Source organism: Acipenser ruthenus, chromosome 13 (assembly GCF_902713425.1).
Source record: "Acipenser ruthenus chromosome 13, fAciRut3.2 maternal haplotype, whole genome shotgun sequence".
NCBI classification, from domain to species: Eukaryota; Metazoa; Chordata; class Actinopteri; order Acipenseriformes; family Acipenseridae; genus Acipenser; species Acipenser ruthenus.
The window spans coordinates 38537393-38561635 of NC_081201.1; the positions used below are offsets into that span (position 1 = coordinate 38537393).

The window sequence follows — 24243 nt, forward strand, 5'->3', positions numbered from 1 at the left end:
TTATAAAAATGAAACACCAGGGAAGTCATCCCACAGGCTTTTCAGACTACCCTGATGTACAATCAAACAATCCAACTTCCCAAACATGGTAACACGGATTACAAAGAGCATTGAACCCTATCAAGTTATTTATAATGTTCTAGGAAAGAAGCTAAGAAGCACCTGGATGACATGAGAGTCAGTCGCCCTCGGTTTCATTTCCTAAAATTGTGTTGCTTTGGAAATCACAATGCACAGCATTTCAGTAGAAAATGAATAGACTGGCGCCAGTGTTTTTCTGTAGGCTCGTTGTTGAAATTATGACATCGCACTGACTTGGTGGTTAGGTAAGACAATAAATACCAAGGGCATGATTTTTTTTTTGTACAGAGTAATGAAAGAGTTACTACTTATTGCCAAGTGAAATACAGTATTCATGTCTGATAACTGCTTACTGTCTCACTCTTTATACAGTTCTCTTTTTTCTTTCTTAAAGAGTTGTGTGGAGGCGAGCTCCACTGTGTACCATCAGCCCAGGTGCTGCTGGGAAGGGCCTGAGCAGCTCTGTAGTGTCACACATGTCACCCAAACAATTGACAGTGCCACTGTGTTTAAAGAAATAGCGGGGCATGCTCAGAAAGGGCTGCTGCAACATGCAGGGGGTCGAGTCAGTCGTCACACGGATCAAAAGTCAAGCCTTTCCTTTGAAATGGGTATGTGGCTGAGACAAGGCAAGCCTTATCTTTCAGACAAACAAACAAAAAACAACCTCTACGCGCTTAACTGAAAGGGTTTCATATCCGCAGCATAGCACAAAAAACAGTGATTGTTTTTTTATAGCTGTGCTGCACATAAAGACAGATAAGGACTCACTGTACAAATACATTCAGGCTGTGGCTCTGGGGTTATTTTAGATGTTAAACAAGACCATTAAAGACACAGACATGTCATTTGGTTGTTAAACAGCTCTAGGCAAACCAAATTAGTAAATGATTACACAAGAGATGTAATTCCGAAAGCATGACCATGTTACATGTTATCTAAGATGCTGGTGTGTATGTATGTACAGTACATGTGTTGTGTGTGTAGGTGTTTTATTATCTTGTTACTGCACTGGGCATATTTAGTATTGTCTGGTGATGCCTACTTAAGAACTGGTGGGGTAGCATGGTTATGTCTGTTAGACCTATAATTAAATACAAATTTGCAAACAATGTCAGACACTCTGCTAGATCAAAGCCTCTAGCCCTGGGACATTTAAAGACAGGAGAGAGAAAAAGATGATTTCCAAATGATTTCCGAATTCAGACTTCTCAAGTAAGGGTTAGGTTTGCTTGTTAATATTAAATATTAAATATCTGATATGTAGGTCATATAATTAATGAAATGCAGGAATTACAGTGGGCTGCGGTGGGATGCAAATTGAAGGAGTCTTGGGGGCTTCTTGAAGTCTGAAGTGAAGACTAACAAAAATATTTCATATTGTTTTTAATTGGAGCTGAAAGATATAACACATTATAGTTAAGTCCTGTTTTTTTTTATTATTTTATTTATTTAGTTTCCTTTCCTCCTTTTTATTATTTGGAGCACTCATTAAAATGCATGCTTACAGTGCAGGAGCTCAGGGGATGGAGTGCTGTTAAGGTTGTGTATAATGTGTCAGTACAAGGTTCCTCCTGCACCAACTATATCCATCAAACCTTATAGCTTTATAATGCTGATGGCATTTTAGCTGTATTTAAAATGAGGCATGTTAAACAACATCCAGTTTGGGTGTTTTGCTGATGTTATGACCTGACTTGGTAAGATGTTGGTATACTTTTATATAATTTGCTAAGGATCGCATGGTCAAATGTTGTTTAAGTGAAGACAATAATCCACAACCTGAAGTGCAAAATAACAAATTAAACCGTCAACCTTTATAGTAAGAATGCAGCAATGAACACAGTATTAAGGACCCTAAGAAATGTGCTAATTTTCACTTTTCAAAGTTCCCTGTACAATACTGGCAAGTACATGTAGTAAAAACTAACTTTTCAGTACCTTCAGAAAAAAAAGTCCATGTAATTAGCTGTGTCAACTTGTATATACTTAAAAAGAATGCCTGCATTGGTTATAATAGACCTTTCAAAAAAAAAAAAGAAGAAAGAAATGTATCCCTTGAGGTGTCCATATTGCCACTTAACAGGTTAGGTCAAAGGCCAGTTTCTTTGGACCAGCAACCCTCCAAAAGGAATCCAATATGTTGTGTTTTTGTATTCACAGCAACCAAAAAACCAAACTATTTGGCAAAGCATGGGTGTTTTGAAGGGTATGATCCATAGTGCAGTGGTGAAGTAAATGACATGGTTCATAATGTCAGCACATTCTAACCCTCTTTAATTCTCAAGGCATGGACTCTTTAGCCTTTTCTTTTTGCTCTTAAAGACACCAGAAATGTATAGAAGATGTCATGAGTACTGACATATTTCACTGGCATTAAAGTAGCTTGAGAACAGTCGCCATGCAGGCTCCAGTCATCCGTAACTATTAGTGGTACATTTCTGACCACCAATATGGTTTATTTAACATTTGTGAATGGTACAGCTTGCAAAGTTCAGTTTACTCGGGTGTGTTCTGTTAGACACTTTCCCCAGGGTTCCCAGATGTCAGACTAAACATGATATCGGTCCTGGCATTGGAATTGCTATCTCCCTGTACATCACACCTGTACAGATTTTATTTCAGTCAGCTGTATTCTAGTACTGTGTCATCATGCCAAAAGCTTTGCATTAAAATATGTAACCTCTTATTGAACTTACTGAACTTATTCAAACTGTGATCTGTCTGGGAAATATATCCTCTGTGCACTTTGGAAATTATTCCTGAGTTGGGGTGAAACTGTTTATTGCCGAGTGTGTCACCTGGTTAAAGCAATCTGTGGGCTTTTTAATTTTTTTACTTCCTCACTATGATGGTTCAGCACACAACACTGAAATCCAGTTCTCAGCTCAAACATTGACAATGCTTTACCTCTCATACGGTGCAGCATGCTTTTAGCTTTGACTCATAGTTACAGCATTACTTTATTGTGCATTTTTGTTTTAGATTGTATTTTTTCATTACATCTGGATTCATATTTATTGCTAGGGTGTGTATTTGCATAAGAAAAATAAATACTTGAGGAAGCACTTTTCCAGCTTGATAGGGAAGATGAAAGGTGTGCAGTGTTATTATCCTCAGGCTGCTTGCATTTTATCCAGTGGGGTTGAAGTTGTTGAAGAAACTAGCTGCTGCAGAAACGACAGCTATAAGAAAGCCAGAGTCTGAAGCCTCGCCGGCTAATTATGAATCCTACACAGAGAACTAAGACCTATTCATTAACGTGACACATTTCAAATTCAGAGTTGAATTTGCTTTGTAATGTTATCTGATATTCTATACAGAATATGCATGTTCGGCAAAGAGCTGAAGCCTGCTAGATTGCTTAGATAACAGCAGAATAGAGTAATACTCATTATTTGCTACCATTAATTAATGCACATTTTGAGTTTCTGAAACCAACTTTATTTTCTCATTATTGTGAATGATTTTTTGCTTTCCCTACCATTATCAATGGTTGTGTAACAATGTGATAATTGGGGTTATTTTTCAATCAACAAATTGTATTTTAAATTTCCATTAAGTTGGTCTATAGAGAGAGAGAGAGAGAGAGAGAGAGAGAGAAATAGATGGATAGATGGATGGATGGATGTGTGTGTTTCCCCTCTGTGTCTATAGGTCTCTTTGTGATATGTATGCTGTTGACAGAAATTAACAAAATTCTAAATATTACTAGTGATGGTGTATTTAGGGCTTTTTGTATAGTTTTCCACAAATGTTATTGTTTCTTGAAGATAGAGGGTTTTAAATGTACAGTTGGACAAAATAAACTGTTTACACGCTGAATTGTTTGTACAATGAATCTTCTTTTGTGTATTATTCTGTACAGGCCATTTATATGAGGTTGCAGTTGAGCAGCTGTCATGATAAAATAATGAGGCGATTCTGTATGAGAATCACAGTACTGACTACATTGTTTGCTGTTGTATGGTATGGAGCTATTTCAATAGATAATAGGGTTCCTTCTCGAGATTTTGAAGCAATTAGAATCCATCACACTGTCTTCATTGCATGTCTTTAAGTTCAGTGCACCATTATGTGTTGGGTGACATGAGCTTACTAGCCACAGCCACATAGGATTTCTTAGCAGCATGTGCACTTTGTACAAAGTAATGTACTTTAATAAAAAGGCAGTGTATAGCCTTGCCGTGCTTGGCACCTACACGTTATCTGATAACAAAAGGAAGTCCTGTGCTGGAGGACAGTTTAGTTAACCTGCTATGGTACCTGCACATATTTATATTTAAAAAAAATATTTGAGTGATTCCTGTGTTGGAAAAAAAAAATCCCTTCTTTATTTTTTTTGCTATCTACTCCTTGTCTCATCAGATAGCATTTAAAATGGCAGAGGTGCAGGCACTACAATACTGGAGTCATGTTTCTAGAGCTGAGACCCACAACACAATTCCAATCCTCCTTTCATCATAGTGTGTGTGTACAACCGAACTGATAGGTTAAAACCACTTGCATGTAATGAGCACTCTCCTGAAGGAGTGTCCAAGGAGTGCTTGTTGGAAGATGTTACTTTGTGTAGGTCTTGATCTTCATCGTTCAGCATTGTAAATTTAGGTCTACAGATTGCATTATTCACATAAAATAGCCTAACTTCTCAAAGCACCAGTGAAACAAAACCACAGAAAAACAAAAGATAAAACTAGATGCAATTTTCCTACCAGTGCTCTTACAGTGATCAAACAAAAAATACAATGTGAGAAAGCCAAATATTAAATAAAGTACACACAGCCCCCCAGTGCTTCCTAAAGAGGCGTTTGAATAATGTCTTTATGTAATTCATCCCTGTGTCATTTGTGTATCAAGAAAACATCTTTGCTGCACAGATTGTGAAGCATTTTTATGCAGACTGCTGTCTACCATGTTTTAAAGGGCACATAAGGACCTTTTCATTTGATTGTGTTACATGTTCACATGTGTTGCTACAACTGTTTACGTAAGGTGCGTGTATAGTTTTATTTTTTTTTTTACATTTTGATCACTTTTTTTAAACTTGTACTTACTAGAACTGAAGTCATTGTATTAATACTTGTACTGTGATTCTTGAAATGTATTTTTTGTTTACGACTGTAAGTCGCCCTGGATAAGGGCGCCTGCTAAGAAATAAATAATAATAATAATAATAATAATAATAATAATAATAATAATAATAATAATAATAATAATTCCCTGCCTCAAGATGGCTTCCCATGTACCTGCATGGACCTCTCAGAACTACATTTCCCATCATCCTCCTGCTCATTGGTAAATCCATCTACGTTACATAATGTGAGCAGGAGGATGATGGGAAATGTAGTTCTGAGAAGTCCGTGTGGGTATATGGGAAGCCATCTTGAGGCAGAGAATGCAATTTTTAAGTTTAAAAAAGTGGTCAAAATGTAAAAAAAATAAAATAAAAAATAAAACAATACACGCACCTTATGTAAACAGTTGTAGCAACACATGGGAACATGTAACACAATAAAATAAAAAGGTCCTTATGTGCCCTTTAATAGCTATTCACTTAGTGGAGCCTCATTTAAATGCAGTCCAGGCTGAACTAACTGAAATGAAGTGTCATGTGCTGGGTGTTTGTATTGTATGTGAAAGGATGTTGGGTTGACCCAAGTATAGACTAATATCATGTGTCACAGAAATACAGTTGGCAGTCCTTTGGCAATCTTGGCTCACTGACAATTCAGATTTTTTTTTTCTTTCGTAAAGATGATGTCTTTGTGGTGCCAGAAACAGCAGGTGGTCTGTAAACAAGGGGAGCATTTCTAAGGCAGCCTTTGTACTGTTTGGTCGATCTAATCATTAGGCTAAAACTTGTTGACAAAGGATATTTTCCATTCCCTTTGTAATACAGAGATTGACCTTGATTAATGATTTTTGTCAAGTACAGGCTCGTTTATGGCAAGGAAAATAAATGTTTTATACATACAGATTGAGCTTATTATTAGTATTATTGATGTTGTTATGATGTTTCTATGTCCCCTGAAATGAGATTCGTCCATGATAAGAAATATAATATTGGAAACATATATTTTCTAATGAAAGTCTGATCAAAGTTCTCATTTCTTAATTTTTGTCTTTCACTGTGAATATCTCAACAGATATGTCAAGGTAAATATGTGTGTGGCACTGGTGACTTAATTCATTCTCATTTTTGAATAACAGAAGCACGCTAACACCTGCTTTCACGTTTATAACACTAGCCTCTCACAGCTTGTGCTTTATGGTTTTTTTATCACTGTTCCTTTCATTTTTCAATTAAAATGTTTCTTTCCTTTTGTTTTTAGATTAATAATCGTGTGAACAATTTCATTGCCGCTTATTCTGAGGTACATTCTAGAGGTAGTTCAGAAAGCTAGGGAAACATGTTTCTGAGTTTGAAAAAGTGTTCAAGGACATAGATGTATTATATTGTGGCAAAGCTAACAGCTTTATTGCAGTCTCCTTTTGTTTAAAAGGAAAAAAATAAAAATTATAAAGTCCACATTCCAAAAGTCTGCCAGATAGAAGCCATTGTTATTGAAGCCGCATTGACTATTGTTTCCCCATAATTGCCGTTTTTTGGGTTAACTTGAAAAGAGAACCAGGGTTAAGCGGAAAAGACAGTAGCTTCCTACTCTTTCAGGATATTGTGAAAATACTGCAGTATCTACATTTCAGGACAGTAAGCATGTCTTGCTGTGCAGTTTGTGAATTTCTTTTTATTCTGTTTGTGAAGTTTATTTTTTTTCAGGTGAATATTGTGACAGGAAGCAATAGTGTTGGAGAACGATGCAGGCATTGTTTCAAGGCAACGTGTGTACTATTCTACAACACATACCCACATGCATGCATTGGACCAGGAACAACAGTACTCCTTATTGTTTTAAGGGATGCCATATCAAGGTGTAGTGTGTGTGTCAAGGTTTTATAATGTTATATGAAAATACTGTACAGCCCTAAGTCGTCTAAGAAACATTTAGACTAAATATATTTTTAAATGCATGACTTTGATTACAATTATAAATCTCTGACCTTTTAGACCAGGGTGTTCTTCATTAGTGTAATTGTCTGAAGAGAATGATGGTTTGGTGTTAAAGTTAAGTCATGCTTCCCATTTTTTTGTTTATTTTTATAAAGCAAAGAGGAAATAAAAGGCTCTTTCTTGCTGAGCAGCCCTGTCATTGAACTTTTTGTTGCTTGAATTTGCCAAATTACACAAGCATGACTGTTGAGAAATGTGTTTCGGCTTAAGGTTAAACTATTGACTTCTTAAAAGGTGGTCAGCTGCATACACGATTAATCCATGTTTTATATTTGTTAAAACAATTAAATGCCAAATGTCAGTTCAAATGTTTTTCTGCTCAATGAAATATGGCTCTACTCTGCATAAACTCAGAACACATTGAAGAAAATGTGATAATCAAAGCATGGTGAACCCACACCTATTACCCCAAGCATACTGCACGTCTTACTGTGTGTAGAGTGCAAACACGCTGTATAGCACGTAAGCTGTTACAATATTAACGACAGATAATGTGCAAGCACAGTAGAGGACTGACCAGGATGGCAGTTCACAAATGTTTCTTGTGTGAACAGGTCTTCAAGATCTCATCTTTGCTTTGCAACCACCAGAAAACTGCCCTGCCTACTTGTTTGTAATGATGGTCAGTTCACACTGAAACTGCCTCTGCTGCAGCCAATGCTAGCAGGGCTGGGGCCTGCCATTGGCCACTTTAACTTTTCACAAGCCCTAGGACACCCACCACTCCAACTTAAACTCACACAAACATGAGAAGTCAGGGAATTCTCATCTGGTTTAACCCCTACGATCCTGTTTTATTGAGCTACAACTTACTTAACAAGATGCATTGTCTATATATTACAAATAAGGTTTAGATTCACACTTTAGATTACATTTTATCTTGCAGACTGTGCTGTACCTACTCATGTCAAACGGCTGGGAAATTTCACACTTTTAAAAACATTTGCATTATTCAAAGCAAGGAATAAAATACAAAAATGTATAAGTAAATACAAGAAAGGCTGCATTCAAAAAAAGTGGAACATATTTTAATTAACTGCTATTTTTTGGTCACAATACCTAGAACATGAGATATTTTCCCTCTGCCCATTGACAAAGGCAATTGGAGGTCACTGGTTTGAATCTGGTATTTTCCCTCTGCCCACTGACAAAGGAAATTGGAGGTCACTGGTTTGAATCTGAATCTTTTGGCCTTTCAACAGCACATAATTATGTAGCCCTGCTTCTGAAATTACCTGTATTTGCTGTGAAAAGCCATATTCTCCTTATCTTTTTGTAATTAAATCTCCTTACTGATTTAAATGTCATCATTCTTCAGTAAAGGAAACTGTGCAGGTGTTCCTAAAACAATTCACTGAAAAGGAAGAAACAAATACTATACCAAGAAACACCGCTGAAGCATACATTAAGCTCCAGCCCAAGTAATCCGAGTCATGGAAATGTTGGTAAAATTCAGTGTTATAATTTATAAGATAGAGTCCTTAGAGATGATGATTACCTTGGGTCTTTCAAGGACTGTGGTTGTCCATTGTGTGATGCACTTTCCTAATCACCTAATCAAATGTATCTTTTTTTATTATTATTAACATACTCTTACATTAAATTAGTATTAAAAGAAAAATCAAGCACTAACATTCTTAAAATAAAATATTTTTTTTTCTATTCAATTATTTTAGTTTGTGCACAAATATGGACTTTAAAGTAACACTAGGTGTCTTACCCACTGCTTCAAGCATAAAACCAGTCCTCGGTTGAACTGCATGCTGTGTTGAACATTATTGACATAATGTGGTTATTTGTTTTGTGCATATTGCCAGACTTTCAGGCTCGATTTGCTTTCATTTACCAAGACATTGATGTATATAAGCTAAAAACTGCTTTGTGGTCAAGTATTTTAGGAGTTGCTTGATATAGAAACAATTTAAACACTGGTTTCCTTTAGCAGTCTTTTATTACAACTTTGGCAGTATTTCAGACTTGGTAAATGTAATAGTCAGTACTACAAAACAAAAATATGATCACGATATAGTAACACAAGCTCCATTCTTTCATTTGTTCGGTGAGAGCTAAGGTTACCTTCCCGAATAACACTCTCAATGAGTACATGACTGCTTAATACACTTGTGTTGTAGTACCAGTGTGTGGAGGCAGTTCAGTGGTAGGGTCTAAGTACTTCAGGCATTGATCATGTACAATAAAGATGCCCCTTTTACCTGTGAACATTCCCTTAGCTTTGAATAGATACCATTTGAAATTGCCAAAAGCATTGGCCCTGGCTATTAGTCATGTACAGTACTTACAGGCCATAGAAACATCAACTTTGTTAGAACAGAAGATATTACCACTGAGCTGGCAGTAGATTTTTGTTTAAGAGTAGAAGCTAGATATCTATGTATAGCAAGTTATCTAAAAATGCTTATGAAATAGAAATATGGAACTTCACCTCAAACAACTGAACACTGTATAGATATTGGCATCATATCGTAAAATCATAGCATTAATAATTTTCATTTCTAAAGATTCAATTTCCCCTCATTATAACAGAATGTGATGACTGACATATTGACTCCTTTTGAAGAACATAATAAAAAGTGTAATTAGAACTCCCATTAGTATTGCAGGTTACATATAGAGGTACAGTATACTGTACACAAGTAACTATTTTAGTTGACAGAATCATGCTTTTAATTTTTTTGTTTAAATTACGCAATGAAAACATGCATGCTAATGTACATCCATGGTTCTAAAAGAGATTTGGAAATGGTCTGTGGGATTGATACACTTGCAGAGGCTATTTTTTTTCTCGTTTGGTTATCATTCCGTACACTTTCTGGTTGTTGTAGTGTTTGGGAAGTCTGACAATCAGATTATGAGTTGGGTCACACAGTTGCTGCTGCTCTACTATTGACCAATAACAGTAGCATGGCCTAGAAGCGAGCCGGGGCACATCGGTATTAGTGCCAGCCCACTGCACTGGGGAACACAGGCTGTTGTGCCAGGCAGCTGAGCAGGGAACCACAGACATTAATGCCAGTCAACTGAGCTGGGGCAAAGTGACTGAACTGCTGTCCATCTGAGCTGGGGCACACACAATTCAATCCCAAGCAGCTGAGCTGATTCACAGAGCGTTTTCATCCTATTCTCGTTGGTATAATATTTAATTTTAATATTTGAATATCATTTTTATGCATGTGTTTTATATTATGTTCAACACCGCGTGATCACAAGGTGTCGTTATTTCACTTCGTCTCCATGATTTTACATCATAGCTAGTCCATAAGATGTGGCTTAAAAGTGATGCAGTGGTGGTAAACAGTAATTCGAGTTGAACACCCTCCATTGCTATATAATAATAATAATAATAATAATAAAGAATAGTCACAGGGTATGTGGCATTCTATAGTTTCTTATTATGGGAATTTGTTTTAGATTTCAGCAGTTATTCACGATCCTACGGTATAAACTTCTCTGTAACTGTGCTGACTCGATCCCTGATTATGAGAACAGACATTCTGTTGCCACAGAACTGATTTCATCCAAACAATATCAAATGCCGCGTAGCGTTTCTAAGAAGCTGGTACCAGCTGGAAAAGTATCCATTCTCCGGCACTGCTGCTATGCACTGCTACAAACCCCCTGTGCCCTCAACATTGCCTTGTTTCATTTTAGGACATCATGTTGAACAGGGAAGAACTTGCTGTGTCCCATAGTAATGCTGTTTGAGGCTGTGTTTGTTTAAACTATTGTGTGCCGTTTAAGAACACTTTTCTGTCCTGTATAAGAACCTAAATGGGCTCAATTCCAGCATTGGTGCTGATTTCAGTGGCTGCCTTGGCTGGCCTTTTGACCTGCTGGTCGCAAAAGAAAATTGTGCTTCCAGCTTAAATATAGAATCACAGGAGGGAAGTGTGAAGCCTAATAAAAAATATGCACCTTTTATAATTCTGAGCATTTTTATTTTATTTTTTGTAAATACTCTTGAGAGAATTCCTTGTTTGCGGTCGACTTTGGCCTTTACCTCCCACCTAATAGGCTGAGCTATTGTTATTAGTAATATGGGCTCCACTCACCAACATTGGAATAGACTTTGCTTTTATTTTCTTACAAGAAGTATAAATGTAGCATTATTCATTTAAATATATAGAGTTTGATTTATTTCCAAAAGGACCGTGGATGTGGCTGCAGTGTAGCACAACACAGGGCTTGTTGTTTTTATGGTAGCAGAATCTCACAACAAAAAAAAAAAAAAAAAAAAGGAAATGGCTATGTTACCCACATTTTGGCGTACAATCAAAAAACATTTACCAGCTAAAAAAAATAAAATAATAATTTCTCTGATACAGAGGCAGTGCTGAGCTGGATAGAGCAGCGTCGGCATTGTAATATATTGTACAGTCATGGCAAGGGACAGCATTACAGTCCCCCTCATGATTAGAACATGTTGTAATATGAGATTTGCATTTACCAAGCAATGATCTGTGTAATTTAGCAAACTCTAATTGATTGCCCCCTAATGTGCACTAATGTCTACTGGCATGTTCTCATCATAATCTGAATCTAATGTACTGCTTTCACTAGAAGACTCAATCCACTTATTTGTGCAGCTGTACTGTACCGGTCTTTAGTTTATATAAAACTGCAAGCACACTATAAAGGTTATACAGACATGACTGACTTATCACCTTGAAAGAGGTTGTATTGTTGTGGGATTTCATTCCTTTTCTTTACTTGTAAAAAAAAAAAAAATACTAAAAACATGTGGCTTCCCAGTGTAGAATAGAATAGGATTGCATTGTTTTATTGCTGTTTTAATAGTCATTTCCCAGTTGTGGTCAGTTAATTGAAAAAAGGTGGGCATCTGTATATATTATTACATTATGAAAAGTGGCATTGTTACTACTGTATAGATTGACCCACCCACCATAATCTACACAAAGAGAGCATTCAGGCCGGCAGCAAACACTGTCAGTGTTATGCTAGGGTTTGAAAGGACTTTAAATAAGCTGGAAACACAATAAGACATATTTCTAAAAGACTGTTTACATTTAAAATGGTTTCTGGTTTTTCACTTGGGAAGAAAAAAAAAACATAATAATAAAACTTCTGCAATTTGAATGACAAATTGTAGCATGTTGACCTTTAACATTTAAAGGTGTGTCTAGTCTATCCAGATGATATTCTTGGATGGACCAATAAATGATTACATTGAGAAGCATATTTGACATTTTGACAGTGCCAAGTTGTAACCTATAATGACAACTTTGTATGACCTACAAAGTCTCTCTTTGGCTTTGTGAAGCACACTGCAGCTGTGTACAACTATAATTCTTAGGGGAAACCTCATTCTCAAGTAACAGCTTTAAAAGCGTAATCGGCATATAGATAGTTTATTTTCGTTTTAGTAATTTATCCAGTATGGCCAATCTGGTTTTGGCCCATTCCACATTGCGTGTGTTACAGCAACATTAAGGACTCTGGAAATCACTCCTTATGAGTTTTTCGCTTGTACCATGCCTTACACCGTACTCCATAAACTGAAAGTAGAGGAAGTATTCCTAAGCCCCAAAAGGAGAACAATAGGAAAAATACAATTATTTTTAAGGAATTACTTTCTCCCAGGAGAATAATTTAATACCTTGCCACCAAAAACAATGTAGCACAAAAAAAACACTTTCCATATTTTTCATTGGCTCAGTTTATTAGACATTGCATCAATTTGCTTAAAAAAACACTTTCCAAACATGCATGTGCAGGAACACTTAAAAAAAAACAAAAAAGAAAACAAACGTTTGTATACACTGTTGAGAGAAACACTGCATTCCCATTGAGTTTAATAATCAACAAACGATGTTAATTAGTGGGCACTTACAGTGTATCCAGTTGCATAACTTATCCCATGCAGCCTTGAGGGCTTAGTGAGCTAAGATTTGTTCTTGTAAAAAAGAAATGCAAGTTGAAATAAGATCTCGAGGGGGAAGAGATAAGCAAGAGCCAGGCAAAGATAAAGAATGCCACACAAACCCAGCTCGACTCCACTGCTACCTGACACTGAATGTTACTCACATTAATAACCCTGAGCCTGTCACTGTTTGATGGAGCGATGACAGTGGGCCATCAAGCCTCATCTCTTGGGAGATGTTTGCATGGTGTGTAACCTGAGGGAGAAACCTGTTCACCTGTATAGAAGCTTTGTCCCCGGTGGATTGACACTTGATATGTTTTGTAAAATAAAGGCGTGCTAAGATATTTGGTGACTAAATGTGAAAATGTATTCCTGGAATTGTGTGGCTTTTTTTGTTTTTTTTCTTTTTCACTGAAATGTTCTGTACAGCAGTTATTCTGGTGCTGAGTATGACCTAATGTCTTTGCAGCATTCGTTTGGAAGCTTTTAGGATTGATCATTGGTGGAACCTGAAGCATTTGACAAGTCAAACCAGGATTTAAAGGAATGCACCAGAAAAGAGGGAACTGTTTTCAAAATGAAATTGTTAGATGTTTGTATTCTTCCACATGTTCTGCATGTTGGTTACTTGTGTGTAGCCTTTAAGACAATCTAAAGGAATCTGTGCCTAATCCTTGGTTTCAGTCCGTGAGTTGGCTGATTTCCAAGCAGCCTTGGAGTCTCACTTCCTGTTGGCTGTCGAAGGTGTTGAGCTGTTTTGACATGTGACCTGCTGATGTAGGCAGCTCCTCTCCTGTCCTCTCAGGCTTTTGTAACTCCAGCCGCTCCTCCCTAATTACTGCAGCCTTCACCTTTCCGCAGACCTGAGTTCCATACAGATTACCCGAAAGGCCCGCAGCCAGTGTTTTCTCTTGATGAAGGAGCATAGATGTCGAGCAGGGAGCTGGAGGTGCCCAGATTCAGCTGACAGCTCCCTGCTTGAAGCCACCTGTGAGATGCCACACCAGCGTGTGACAGGATAGCTACAAGAGACAGACAGTCTGAGAAGCAGCAGAGAATCTCAAGGGTATGGAAAGGAAAATGAACTCGTTGGTTATTGACCGATAAGACCTGTACACCAGAGCATTGCAGCCGTTCAGTGGATATTAAAATGTTTCTTAAAACCTACTAGAAAGTCCTGGTTGGGACCAAGTTTGTTTCTAGAATGCACAGAGTGGCAAGTTCCAGCTTTATTATTCCCCACTTTTAAATGTATCTAGTATTAAGTACTAGTGAGAAGTTATACATAAAAGGACACAGATTACATTAATGCATTTAATAAAGTGACATTTTTTATATATACATTTAAACAGTATGTCATTGTCAATTCCATTTATTTATGCATGTTGATATTTGCCTTTTGAAGTATGGTACTGCGCCAATTAGATTTGTTCAAGTACTATAGTGCAGAGCTACTGTACTTTTTGGAAGACACAGCCATTGCAAACATCTTAACAAATCTGAATAGAATCATAGACTGAATCAATGCTTCCCACAAGACAGACAGCTACACACAGTACTTATGTGTGTGAGCCAATTCAATCTTTAAGCATGAACCAAAAGAGGGAGGAGGGGGTGAGGGAGGAGGTCAATTACAAGTCAGTCACCCTATCCCTATATACTGTACAGTTCTTCTTCTAATTGCCCATGTGCAAAAACCTTAAGAAAGCCTATAGAATTTCCAGAGCCCCTAAGGATATCTCTGATATGGTTTGGGTACAGTAAGTGTATATTGGGAATAGTTTTTCTTTTCTGAGCCCCATTATGAAAATGTATTTTTGGCATCCATCGTAATCCAACCCAATCGTTTTCCACGATACATTGGGACATGTGTAAGCAATCAGTTATTTTCTGTTTTATATTTGTAATTAATTTAGAACAATTTATAGATTTTATTTTTCACTTTGACATTATGGACTTTTTTTGTGTTGATCAGTGGCAAAATCTCCTAATTAAATCCATTTTGATTCCATGTTGTAACACAATAAAATGTAGAAAAGTCCAAGGGGGGTGAATACTTTTGAGAGCCACTGTATGTATAAAAATAATTCCATGACACAGGACTGAAAAAGTAAATAAATCTAGTTTAATAATAGCTGTCAAAAGAGTACACAGTCAGCAGTTTGTGACTTTGTTGTCACCGTGGAACAGACTGAGTTTGTTCTTTCTAAAGTAAACAAACAGCTGCAGTGTTAGGATAAGGTTATAGTATTTTAAAATGCAATGTAATATATGTCTCTTGGAAGCATGATGGGGCATGTGGAGCTAGTCATGATGCAGAATATTAATGTAATCCATATGCCTTTTTGTATGTTATTGGCTTTCATACCAAATACCTTGAATGCTGCTGACTATTTTATTTAATATTTGGCTTGTTTGCTCAGTGTGGTTATAGGTCTTGAAATGGTTTGTATTTCTGAAAAAAAAAAAACATACTATATCCAAAGAGTTTTTAATTCCCTTATTTGTAAGTGTACACATTAAGAGTTGACTGCAAGAAATGAAATGGAACTAGTTTAGTCTCCATCCTCCTTTAAATTGACATTCCTTTTGAAACAATACCTGTTGACCCAGAGCTATCAGAAGCCAGCTCTGTGGTTAACTTGGTAGAGGCTTCAGATCTTGTACTGGCAGGTTGATGTGTGCCCTGTCAAACACACTCCTCGTTAGAGGGTTTGTCAATAAACACAAAAGGATTAGGCATTCTGATTATCTTTTCTTCATCATTTTTATTTAATTTTTCGTAAAACCGCCCCAAACATCTGTTCTGTAAGCATACATTATGGTTTATATCACAAAGGTGTGCTAATGAAGGTTTTAAAATGTTCTTACCTCTATTTAACACGTGTAGCATTATCTGTGGTCCCCTTTTTCTTCTGCTGAAGAGCTTGGTTTCCTTGCTTTTACGTTCTACTTTAATTTCAAAGACCTATAGACGAGACCCGCTTCCTGGTAACTACGTCATGTGCTGTAGGTTAAACTCACTTCAGTGGTCTCGCTGCAATCAGATCATGTGACCTACCGCAACGGTACGAAGATGCAGCAGTTTATCTGAAATATGAAAAAACAAGATTGCCAGCCCAATCAGCAAGGGGCCGGTAATAATGTAAAAACTAATAAGGGTTTAGAACATGGTGTTTAAAGCAGTGGTTAGCCCTCCTTCAACTCCTTTTGGTTTAGGGAGTTCTGGGCAACTCATGCCTCATGAACTGCTTCCTAGTGTTTTCAATGTTAAATATTAAGTCAGTTATAAAACATATGGTAACAGTTAAAAGTAAACCAAATTATCTGAATTAGTCCGCCTAAGTTCAACACGTAGCACAGCATGGGGTTTTCCTGACCACTGAAAAAATGTCATAATATTTTAACCAGTAGTAACTGAGTTAATTTAATACACATCTGCGAAAAGTTGTGGTTTCAGTTAACAAACTTTTGTTTACATACAGTAATGCATAGTTGCTGGAGGTACACAGGGCTGGTTCAGATTTCACTGTCAGTGTTCGAGTATGCGTTACACTCAATAGCAGTTGAATGAAAGAAATACTGATCAAATAATAACAGTGTAATTATTTGATGGAAAGTTAAAAAGAATATTGTGATATGCCTGACAGTGATTAAGTGCCTGTGCATTTCTGTCAACTTTACTTCTTCTGTTTAGAAGGAACAGGGCCAGCACTGTGGTATTAAACAATCCTGTTTAGCATATTTTAATTGTGGAGTCTGAACTACACAGCATGTTAGTTCATGTTGTATCTCTCGATTGTCAACCGTTTTAAAAGAAAGTGCCAAGATTCTTGTCTTGACAAATTGAGTCTTATAAACGTAAAGCTCCTTGAAGGAATTCTGAAGATGAGTGATCCTGAGTTCTGCCTCCCTATTGCCATCATTGTCTTTTGCAGAGTGAACAGATAACATCATTCCTGTATTGCAAGATCTGTGTATTTAACACATTACTAAGCATGCTTTTTTTTTATTATTAAGAAGACAAGTATTATATTCGGTTATTTTATTCTATTATTTTGTGTTTCAGCTTGCAAACACTAGATTTACACATTTTAGAGCTTCCTCGCACAGCAGTGGTAATGTGCTGTCCAGACCTACCAGCCCAGACTGGAAAGGTCAGACCTCATGTATGTATTGTTATGAATCACAGTATCTTCCTGAGCCCTGCACTGTATAGTTCCTCAGCATGTCAATGCTGAAGCTGTAGCTGTTTAGTATTTCATTGCTGCCATGTTAGTTTACAAATTGTGCACTTTTCTGTGATTCCCTTGTGATGCTACTACTTCAAAGTAAATCGCTGTACTTAAAAAGAGATCAGCTATCAAAGGTATTGTCAAATTGTTCTGTTGTTCATGAAGTGTTGCTGAATAGACTCTGTTTGGGGTCTTGGAATCGTACCTCAAAGATATTTATTTGCAAGACCCACATCAGGTATCCCAGCCGAACTGTAACTACCTTTTGCACTATAAAGTTTTTGGAACAGGAAAAACATACGATACCCTTGTAAGAGCAGTTTAGTCACATTCTGCACATCCTTTATATAACCAGGTAACAAATGACTGATTCAAAAAGTGAAACTTGAAAGTAGTCATTTATTATTGAATATGAGGAATTAATTGCAATCGAAATGTATTTGTCTAGATTATGTTCGGCAAATGCATGTGTGTTTTTGTTCTGGTCTATGAAACTGTTTTATTTTATTTTTCAGTAATTCTGAATTTGTTTCCAGTGCTTTTAAATAGGTAGAAGCAGATGCTGGAGTAATTGATGCTTTGACGACCAAACTCTTGGGAGAAATAATGGAATCCGCCCCTTGCCACAACACATGAATCCAAATAATTGTTACCAATTTTTTAAAAAGGATTTCCTGTGAGAGATTTGGCACATGAATTGGTTTGTATAATAGTGGATCACAGTGATCCGTCTGGCCTTGTCTATCAGTGTATTCAACTCAAATCCCTTTGGTTCTGCTCGCTTATGTGCTATACAAATTAATAATGCCTTGTTATTAATAATTCCCTATTTAATGTCTTCATATTATTTAAAGCAGACTTAGTCATGCAGCAACTAGGAAGAGTTTAGCTGGCAGAAAGCACACGGGAGAAGTGAGAGTGTATTAAAATGCAGCTTAAAGTGTAAGTAGCAGGGTTTGAGATCTGTCCTTTAAATCACTGCAGGAAGGAAAAAAACACAAGTCCTCGGGCTTTTCTGTTCCGTACCACATCATGGATCGTTATTGCTGTACCTGTTTGACAATGTGGGCAATAATCCTTCCACTATCAGTGCACTACAGCGGCCATTTTGAAAAGAGCTTTGAAACAGACTTTAAAGTTATAAGCGTAAAAAGTTGCCAGAAAATAAAAATGACAGGTACGTTATTTAAACAGTTGTAGCAACACCTGGGGGCTATATTTTTGGAACCCCACTACTTACTCTTTGAAATGGAAAATTAAATTCCAGTATTATTGTTTTTATTTTAAAATCCCTATCAGGCACGGTCACTCTACTGTAAAGTTGTTTGTAACACTCCAGTTTATTCTGTGCTCATTTATGAGTGCTTTTTAAAAAAAATGAAGCGCTGTAGTAGCAGCTCATTTAATTGCACAATGCATGCTAACAACTTGCTATTTCTTTTCAAATAAGCTTATAAAATGAACTCTTGAAGTTTCTAATGATACATCTATGTAAGATGTATAGGAAGTTATAGATGAAGATAGAAAATCTATGTTTCAATATTGTTTGGCAGTACAGTATATCCTTTGGTTTCAATAGAATACAAACTTCAGTAACAGTGTTTTTATTTAAATTAAAGAAAAGGTGTGTCAAGATGTTTGTATCTCGTCACCAAGCATTTCCATGACTGATGTCTGAATTACATATTCAATTCTGGCTTGCAGTATCATGCTTAATTACAGCCTACAGCCCTATGGCTGTGTTGTATTTTATCTGTTTGTTGTGGAAAGGCAGCATTCTGAAATTGCATTTTATACAATATTTGTATCATATCATTTAATAAAGGTTTTTTTTTTTTGTTTTGTTTTTTTTTTTAAATAACAGTAATACACAGCAGGAATCTCATACTCCAGTTTAACCCTTGCAGATTTTCTAAAACACCTCTTCATGAATCTACGCAAACGCACCTTTCTTTTGAGCTCTGATTGTATCCCTACGTATTTTAAACAATGTTTTGAAACCCCTAAAAAATGTTTGTTGTTGTCTGTTTATCCTGCCACCTGAGGGGGAATGTGTATTATGGATGACATTGTAATACCGCACCGGAAGTGAATATATTATGAGGTGTCAGGGCCAGAGTGAAAATGAAATTATCTTCATTAAAACGAGGGACTTTCTAGAAAGCAGTTATGCTAATAAGCCCTTCCAGGAGCAAGCGTGCGTTTTTAGAGAGCTGCATTGTATTGTCCAATAATTACATATTACTGTAAAGAAAACGCACTTTATAACATCAGGAATAGATGAATACGTAAAGGTTCACATTGCACACAACATCGAACACAGCCCAGAGCCACATGCAGATGGGTTAATAAAGTGGGCCTGTTTTCTGTTTTTCAGCCGAGAACAATAACGTACCATGTTGCAAAACTAAAATGCTTGTTAAAAAGCCTCCTGGTTCTGCCCTCCATGTTCTTTTGTGTAATAATCTCATGCCTTGCCAAGTCATGCAGTTGGAAGGATCTTGTTTCAGGTAGCATAGCCATCGGCTTCCAAATATGAAAAGATTGCACCCAAATAAACTGGCAGACAAGTACATGCTTTGCAAAGGAAAGAACCCAGACCAGTTCATTTGGTTTTGAGCCAAACAGGTAATTTTCCCTTCAGCATTTTTCTAGGTCGACGAAGACAGGTTGGGCAGGCACTGCAGTCACCCTGTCTCCACACTCTGCTATGGCTTGCATACCAGGGGCACAATTTTATTCCTGGAGACAGACAGGCAGATGATCTGATTGGCAGAGCTCCAGAGCATGCTCACAAAGGTTTCTTTGACAGTGGGTCAGTTGGTTAGCTGTACACCAGTAGCTAGATTCTAACCTCCTTCTTAGAAAGTTCAGCAACAATAAGTTATAATGAAGTTATACATAAAACTGATAATACACCAGTATATTGATTTAACCGATTCTACCAACATATTTATTTTTCTTTTTGAAAAACGGTATGTCCCTATAATTCCTTCTCAATTCTTTTGGTTCAGAATGTACCCACTTGTGAAAAGAAGACTTTTTTAAGTGGTCAGGAATGACTAAGATTAAAATAAGATTACAGATGGGTGGGGGGGTCCTTGTTACCAAATTTGCATGAGAGAAAAAAACCCCAGGGATGTCTGTTTGGCAATAAAATGTGTAACAGCATCATTTTTTTTGTTTTGTTTTATACTCATTTTAGTGAGAAGATTAATCAAATGCAAAAACCCTCATTTGAGCACATATGTCAGGAAGCAGTCAGCTAACATACATATAAAAAGCAACTGGAGCGATATGATTTTGAACTGATTATCTAGGTATACATAATCTTCTGATTATTATTCCACTTTCAGATGGACAGAAATTCTTGGCACAGGTTTTGTATTCCCCATATACTGTGGTATTTTGCATATGTGTGATGTTTAAATGTTGCATTGTTAATGCTTCTGAGTTAACCGGGATTGGTTAGCCCTTTGGTGACCCAGGAGGTATTTGCACGTTTGATCACCGAGCAGGACTTCTATTAAAACGAAATACCATTGATTTAAAAAGGGAAGGGAAGGTGAAGAAAGCAGCAGTATGGCTGTCAAGGGGGATTACTGAAATATCAAATTGTCTAGAGCCATAGAAGCATTGCCCTCTTGGCAGTGAGAGTGGAGACGCATGGAGGTGCTATTCAGGTAGTTAACCGAATATGCACCTGTGACAGGGTAGTCGTGTCACGTGTGTGGGTAACCGCGGATATGCAAGACAGAGACATGGGAGTTGGAGTTGAAATGCCGCTCAGGCACGCAAGATTTATTCACACACAAAAAAGTAAACACAACAGGTCATGTGACGCTACCAGCGATGAAAACGCACAGAGGATACATACAGCAAGCTGTACAAAAGGCAAAATAAAACACTGTACAAAAACTTCAAATAAAAGATACTACACAGGGCGAGCGCTAGCCTTACTAAACGAGGCGTCTGGCTACAGGAACCTGCTACACTACATAACCCTTGCTGTACATTACTTGCGATCAATATCCCCTAAACTAACCTACTTTGAGCCGGTATTCATATGACGATGCCTGCTTCTTCATACGGCCTTGGCTGGGCATTGCGTTCACAAGCACCACTTGCAGTTTCAGGGTTGCGTAGCTCTCGTTCCTCCAGAGCGGATGCTCTCCTCCCGAGTGTACGCAGCGCCCCTCTGTGTAGCATGGTGGTGCAGTCGCCCAGAACGATCCCCACCGGATGTTTTTATGCTGACAGACACGCAATCAAGACCCGCCCACCTGCTGATTGAGGACTGGCACAGCCAATCACTCGCAGCCCTTCCTCTCAACCAAACCTAGCAGGCAGCAAGTCTCAACTGAGCGCCTGTCTGCAAACAGTCATTTAATCAAACTTAACAACTCCAAAAAGCACACAAAACAAACCCATTTCCACATATAATTTATGTGATGACACAGCTCTCCAGTGGGAAGGCGCCTGGGATAGATGGCCTCCCCGCTGAGTTTTTCAAACATTTCTGTACAGTGATCGGGGAGGACTTCCAGGTGCTGAAGGAAAGTCTGGAGAGAAAAGAACTGCCTCTCAGCTGCCGCAGGGCAGTGATCACACTGCTGCCTAAGAAAGGAGACCTCTGCCTTTTAAAGAACTGGAGACCTGTTTCGCTGTTATGTGCCGATTTGAAAATAATTTCCAAGTGTATCGCAAATAGGGTTAAGAAATGTATAGGTACTGTAATACATAGGGATCAAACATATTGTATCCCAGGAAGATCTATTTTTGATAACCTGTTTTTAATTCGAGATTTTTTAACCCTGAGTGAAACATGTCATTTTAATGTGGGATTGGTCTCCCTTGATCAAGAGAAGGCTTTTGATAGGGTCGACCACACCTACCTTGTGAAAGTCCTGAGAGCCTTCGGGTTCAGGCTGGGGTCGCTCTTACACCTCTTGCAGGGGCTCCTGCAGATTCTTGGGGTAATTTTCAGCAAAGATACTTTTATTTTTGGGTTCCCCTATAGTTTTAAAAATAGGGATAGGTGTGTTTTAATTAATTTTATTTTAGGGCAGGCAAAATTGGCCATTTTAAAATCTAGGAAAAATAAGATTTTAGAGGCAGGGCTAGCAGATGCTGCCAGATTATTTCGTATTTTAGTTGTCAGTAGGGTAATGGTGGATTTTAACTATTTTAAAATGGTCAGTAACCTGGAGGGCTTTCAGGAGAGGTGGTGTGTGGGAGATGCCTTGTGCTCATTGAGTAAGGAGAGAGAGCTCCTGTTTCTCTTTTAGTTATTTATGTATATTTTGTATTGTTTTACAGTGTTTTTATTAATTTGGTATTAATCTATTTTATTGGAAAAACACTGTTTAGTTTTTTTAACATATGGGGTTTTTATTTGTTTTTTTGTGTTTTATTTACATTTTATGATCCTTTTATTTGTTTAAAATCTGTTTTTAAAGGAGAACATGATGTTTTTTAGGATTTTATGCTGATCCCCAGAGCCAGCAAGTATCTTAATTTGTTGTGTTTTACTTTTATTATTGTTATTATTATTGTTATTGTATGGATTTTAATTGTAACGAATTAATAAAGGATAGTAAAAGTCATAGTCTCTCTCTCTCTCTCTCTCTCTCTCTCTCTCGCTTTGTCTCTCTCTCTCTCTCTGTCTCTCTCTCGCTTTGTCTCTCTCTCTCTCTCTCGCTTTGTCTCTCTCTCTGTCTCTCTCTCTCTCTGTCTCTCTCTCTCGCTTTGTCTCTCTCTCTCTCTCTCTCGCTTTGTCTCTCTCTCTCTCTCTCTCTCTCTTGCTTTGTCTCTCTCTGTCTCTCTCTCTCTCTCTGTCTCTCTCTCTCGCTTTGTCTCTCTCTCTGTCTCTCTCTCGCTTTGTCTCTCTCTCTCTCTCTCTCTCTCTCTCTCTCTCTCTCTCTCTCTGCAGCACTCGACTGACATAGATTTCCTAGCGCTTCCTTGGCCTGGCCCCAAGTAACCCTGGGATTTATTAGTCTGATGCAGTGCAAAGTCTATTGATTTGCGGCCTCAAGGGTAATAACCAAATAGAGCCGGAGCAACAAGTCAATAATAGCATTATTGCAACAAACTCCACTCACTTGTGGCGCATTAGATTGTTTTACAGTTTTGCTGAGAGTAATCATGTGCAAATCATCGCGAGTCAACTCATCGCTGCACCATGTCCATGTCACAGAACAGGCTAGGCTCTGCAGCAGGATCGTTAAGAGATGAACCCTTGCAGCTTTAATGCATTCACATAGATTATTTAGAGAGACTAAAACCTCACTTGTAGTGTCAAATCCAGTAACGTAGCATTGCTTTTTTTATGCAGACAGCGCAAGCTGTGAGAAATAAGTAGATGTTTGGGAGTAGGAGCGAACTCCAATTGGAGTCAGCAAAGTGAGGGGAAGAAACTTTGCTAACAGGGCAAGGAAATAGTATGTAAAGGTACATCAGTTTGACCCAAATGTCCTTAATCTGATAATAATAATAATAATTAATAATAATAATAATAATAATAATCTTTATCTTTAATATAGCACCTTTCACAAAACAAATTACAGCAAAGCGTTTAACATGAATAAAAACATTGCAAGAAAAGCAATAAAAACAGTAGAAAAAACACATAGAACAGTAAAACAAAGCAGAGAATAAGAGGAACACCATTTTAGCATAAAAACGTCACATTATAATCACATCTTGTTTTAAAAGCAGTGACTCTTGGTGCTTCCGTTACAGAGCTAGGCAGATCAGTCCAGAATTTTGGGGCCCTAAACTGAATGCTCTACCACCTGTGTTTTTTTTTGAGGGGGGGGGGGGGGGGGGGTTGTACAGTAAGCAACCTGGCATTCTGTAATCTGAGTGGAATACATGGTATTAAAAGATCATTTAAATACGATGGTGCAAGGCCATTTAATGCCTTATAAGTTAAAAGCAACACCTTAAAATCT

At 37.5% G+C, this 24243-nt stretch overlaps 1 protein-coding gene across 9 annotated transcripts in view; it reads left to right on the plus strand.

Annotated features, from left to right (window-relative positions):
* The window catches only part of vti1a (vesicle transport through interaction with t-SNAREs 1A), a 104738-nt gene that overhangs the window by 68444 nt on the left and 12051 nt on the right, over positions 1-24243 (plus strand). For 2 of the 9 annotated variants that reach the window (XM_058985298.1, XM_034031361.3), the window contains exon 10: positions 17824-22986. The exons of the other annotated variants lie outside the window; for them this stretch is intronic. Coding sequence is in view for 1 of the 2 variants with exons in the window: in XM_034031361.3 (XP_033887252.2) it covers positions 17824-17836 (13 nt within the window). In the remaining variant the exon portion in view is untranslated. Of the gene's footprint in view, positions 1-17823; positions 22987-24243 lie in introns of those variants that run through there. 9 annotated transcript variants of the gene reach the window in all.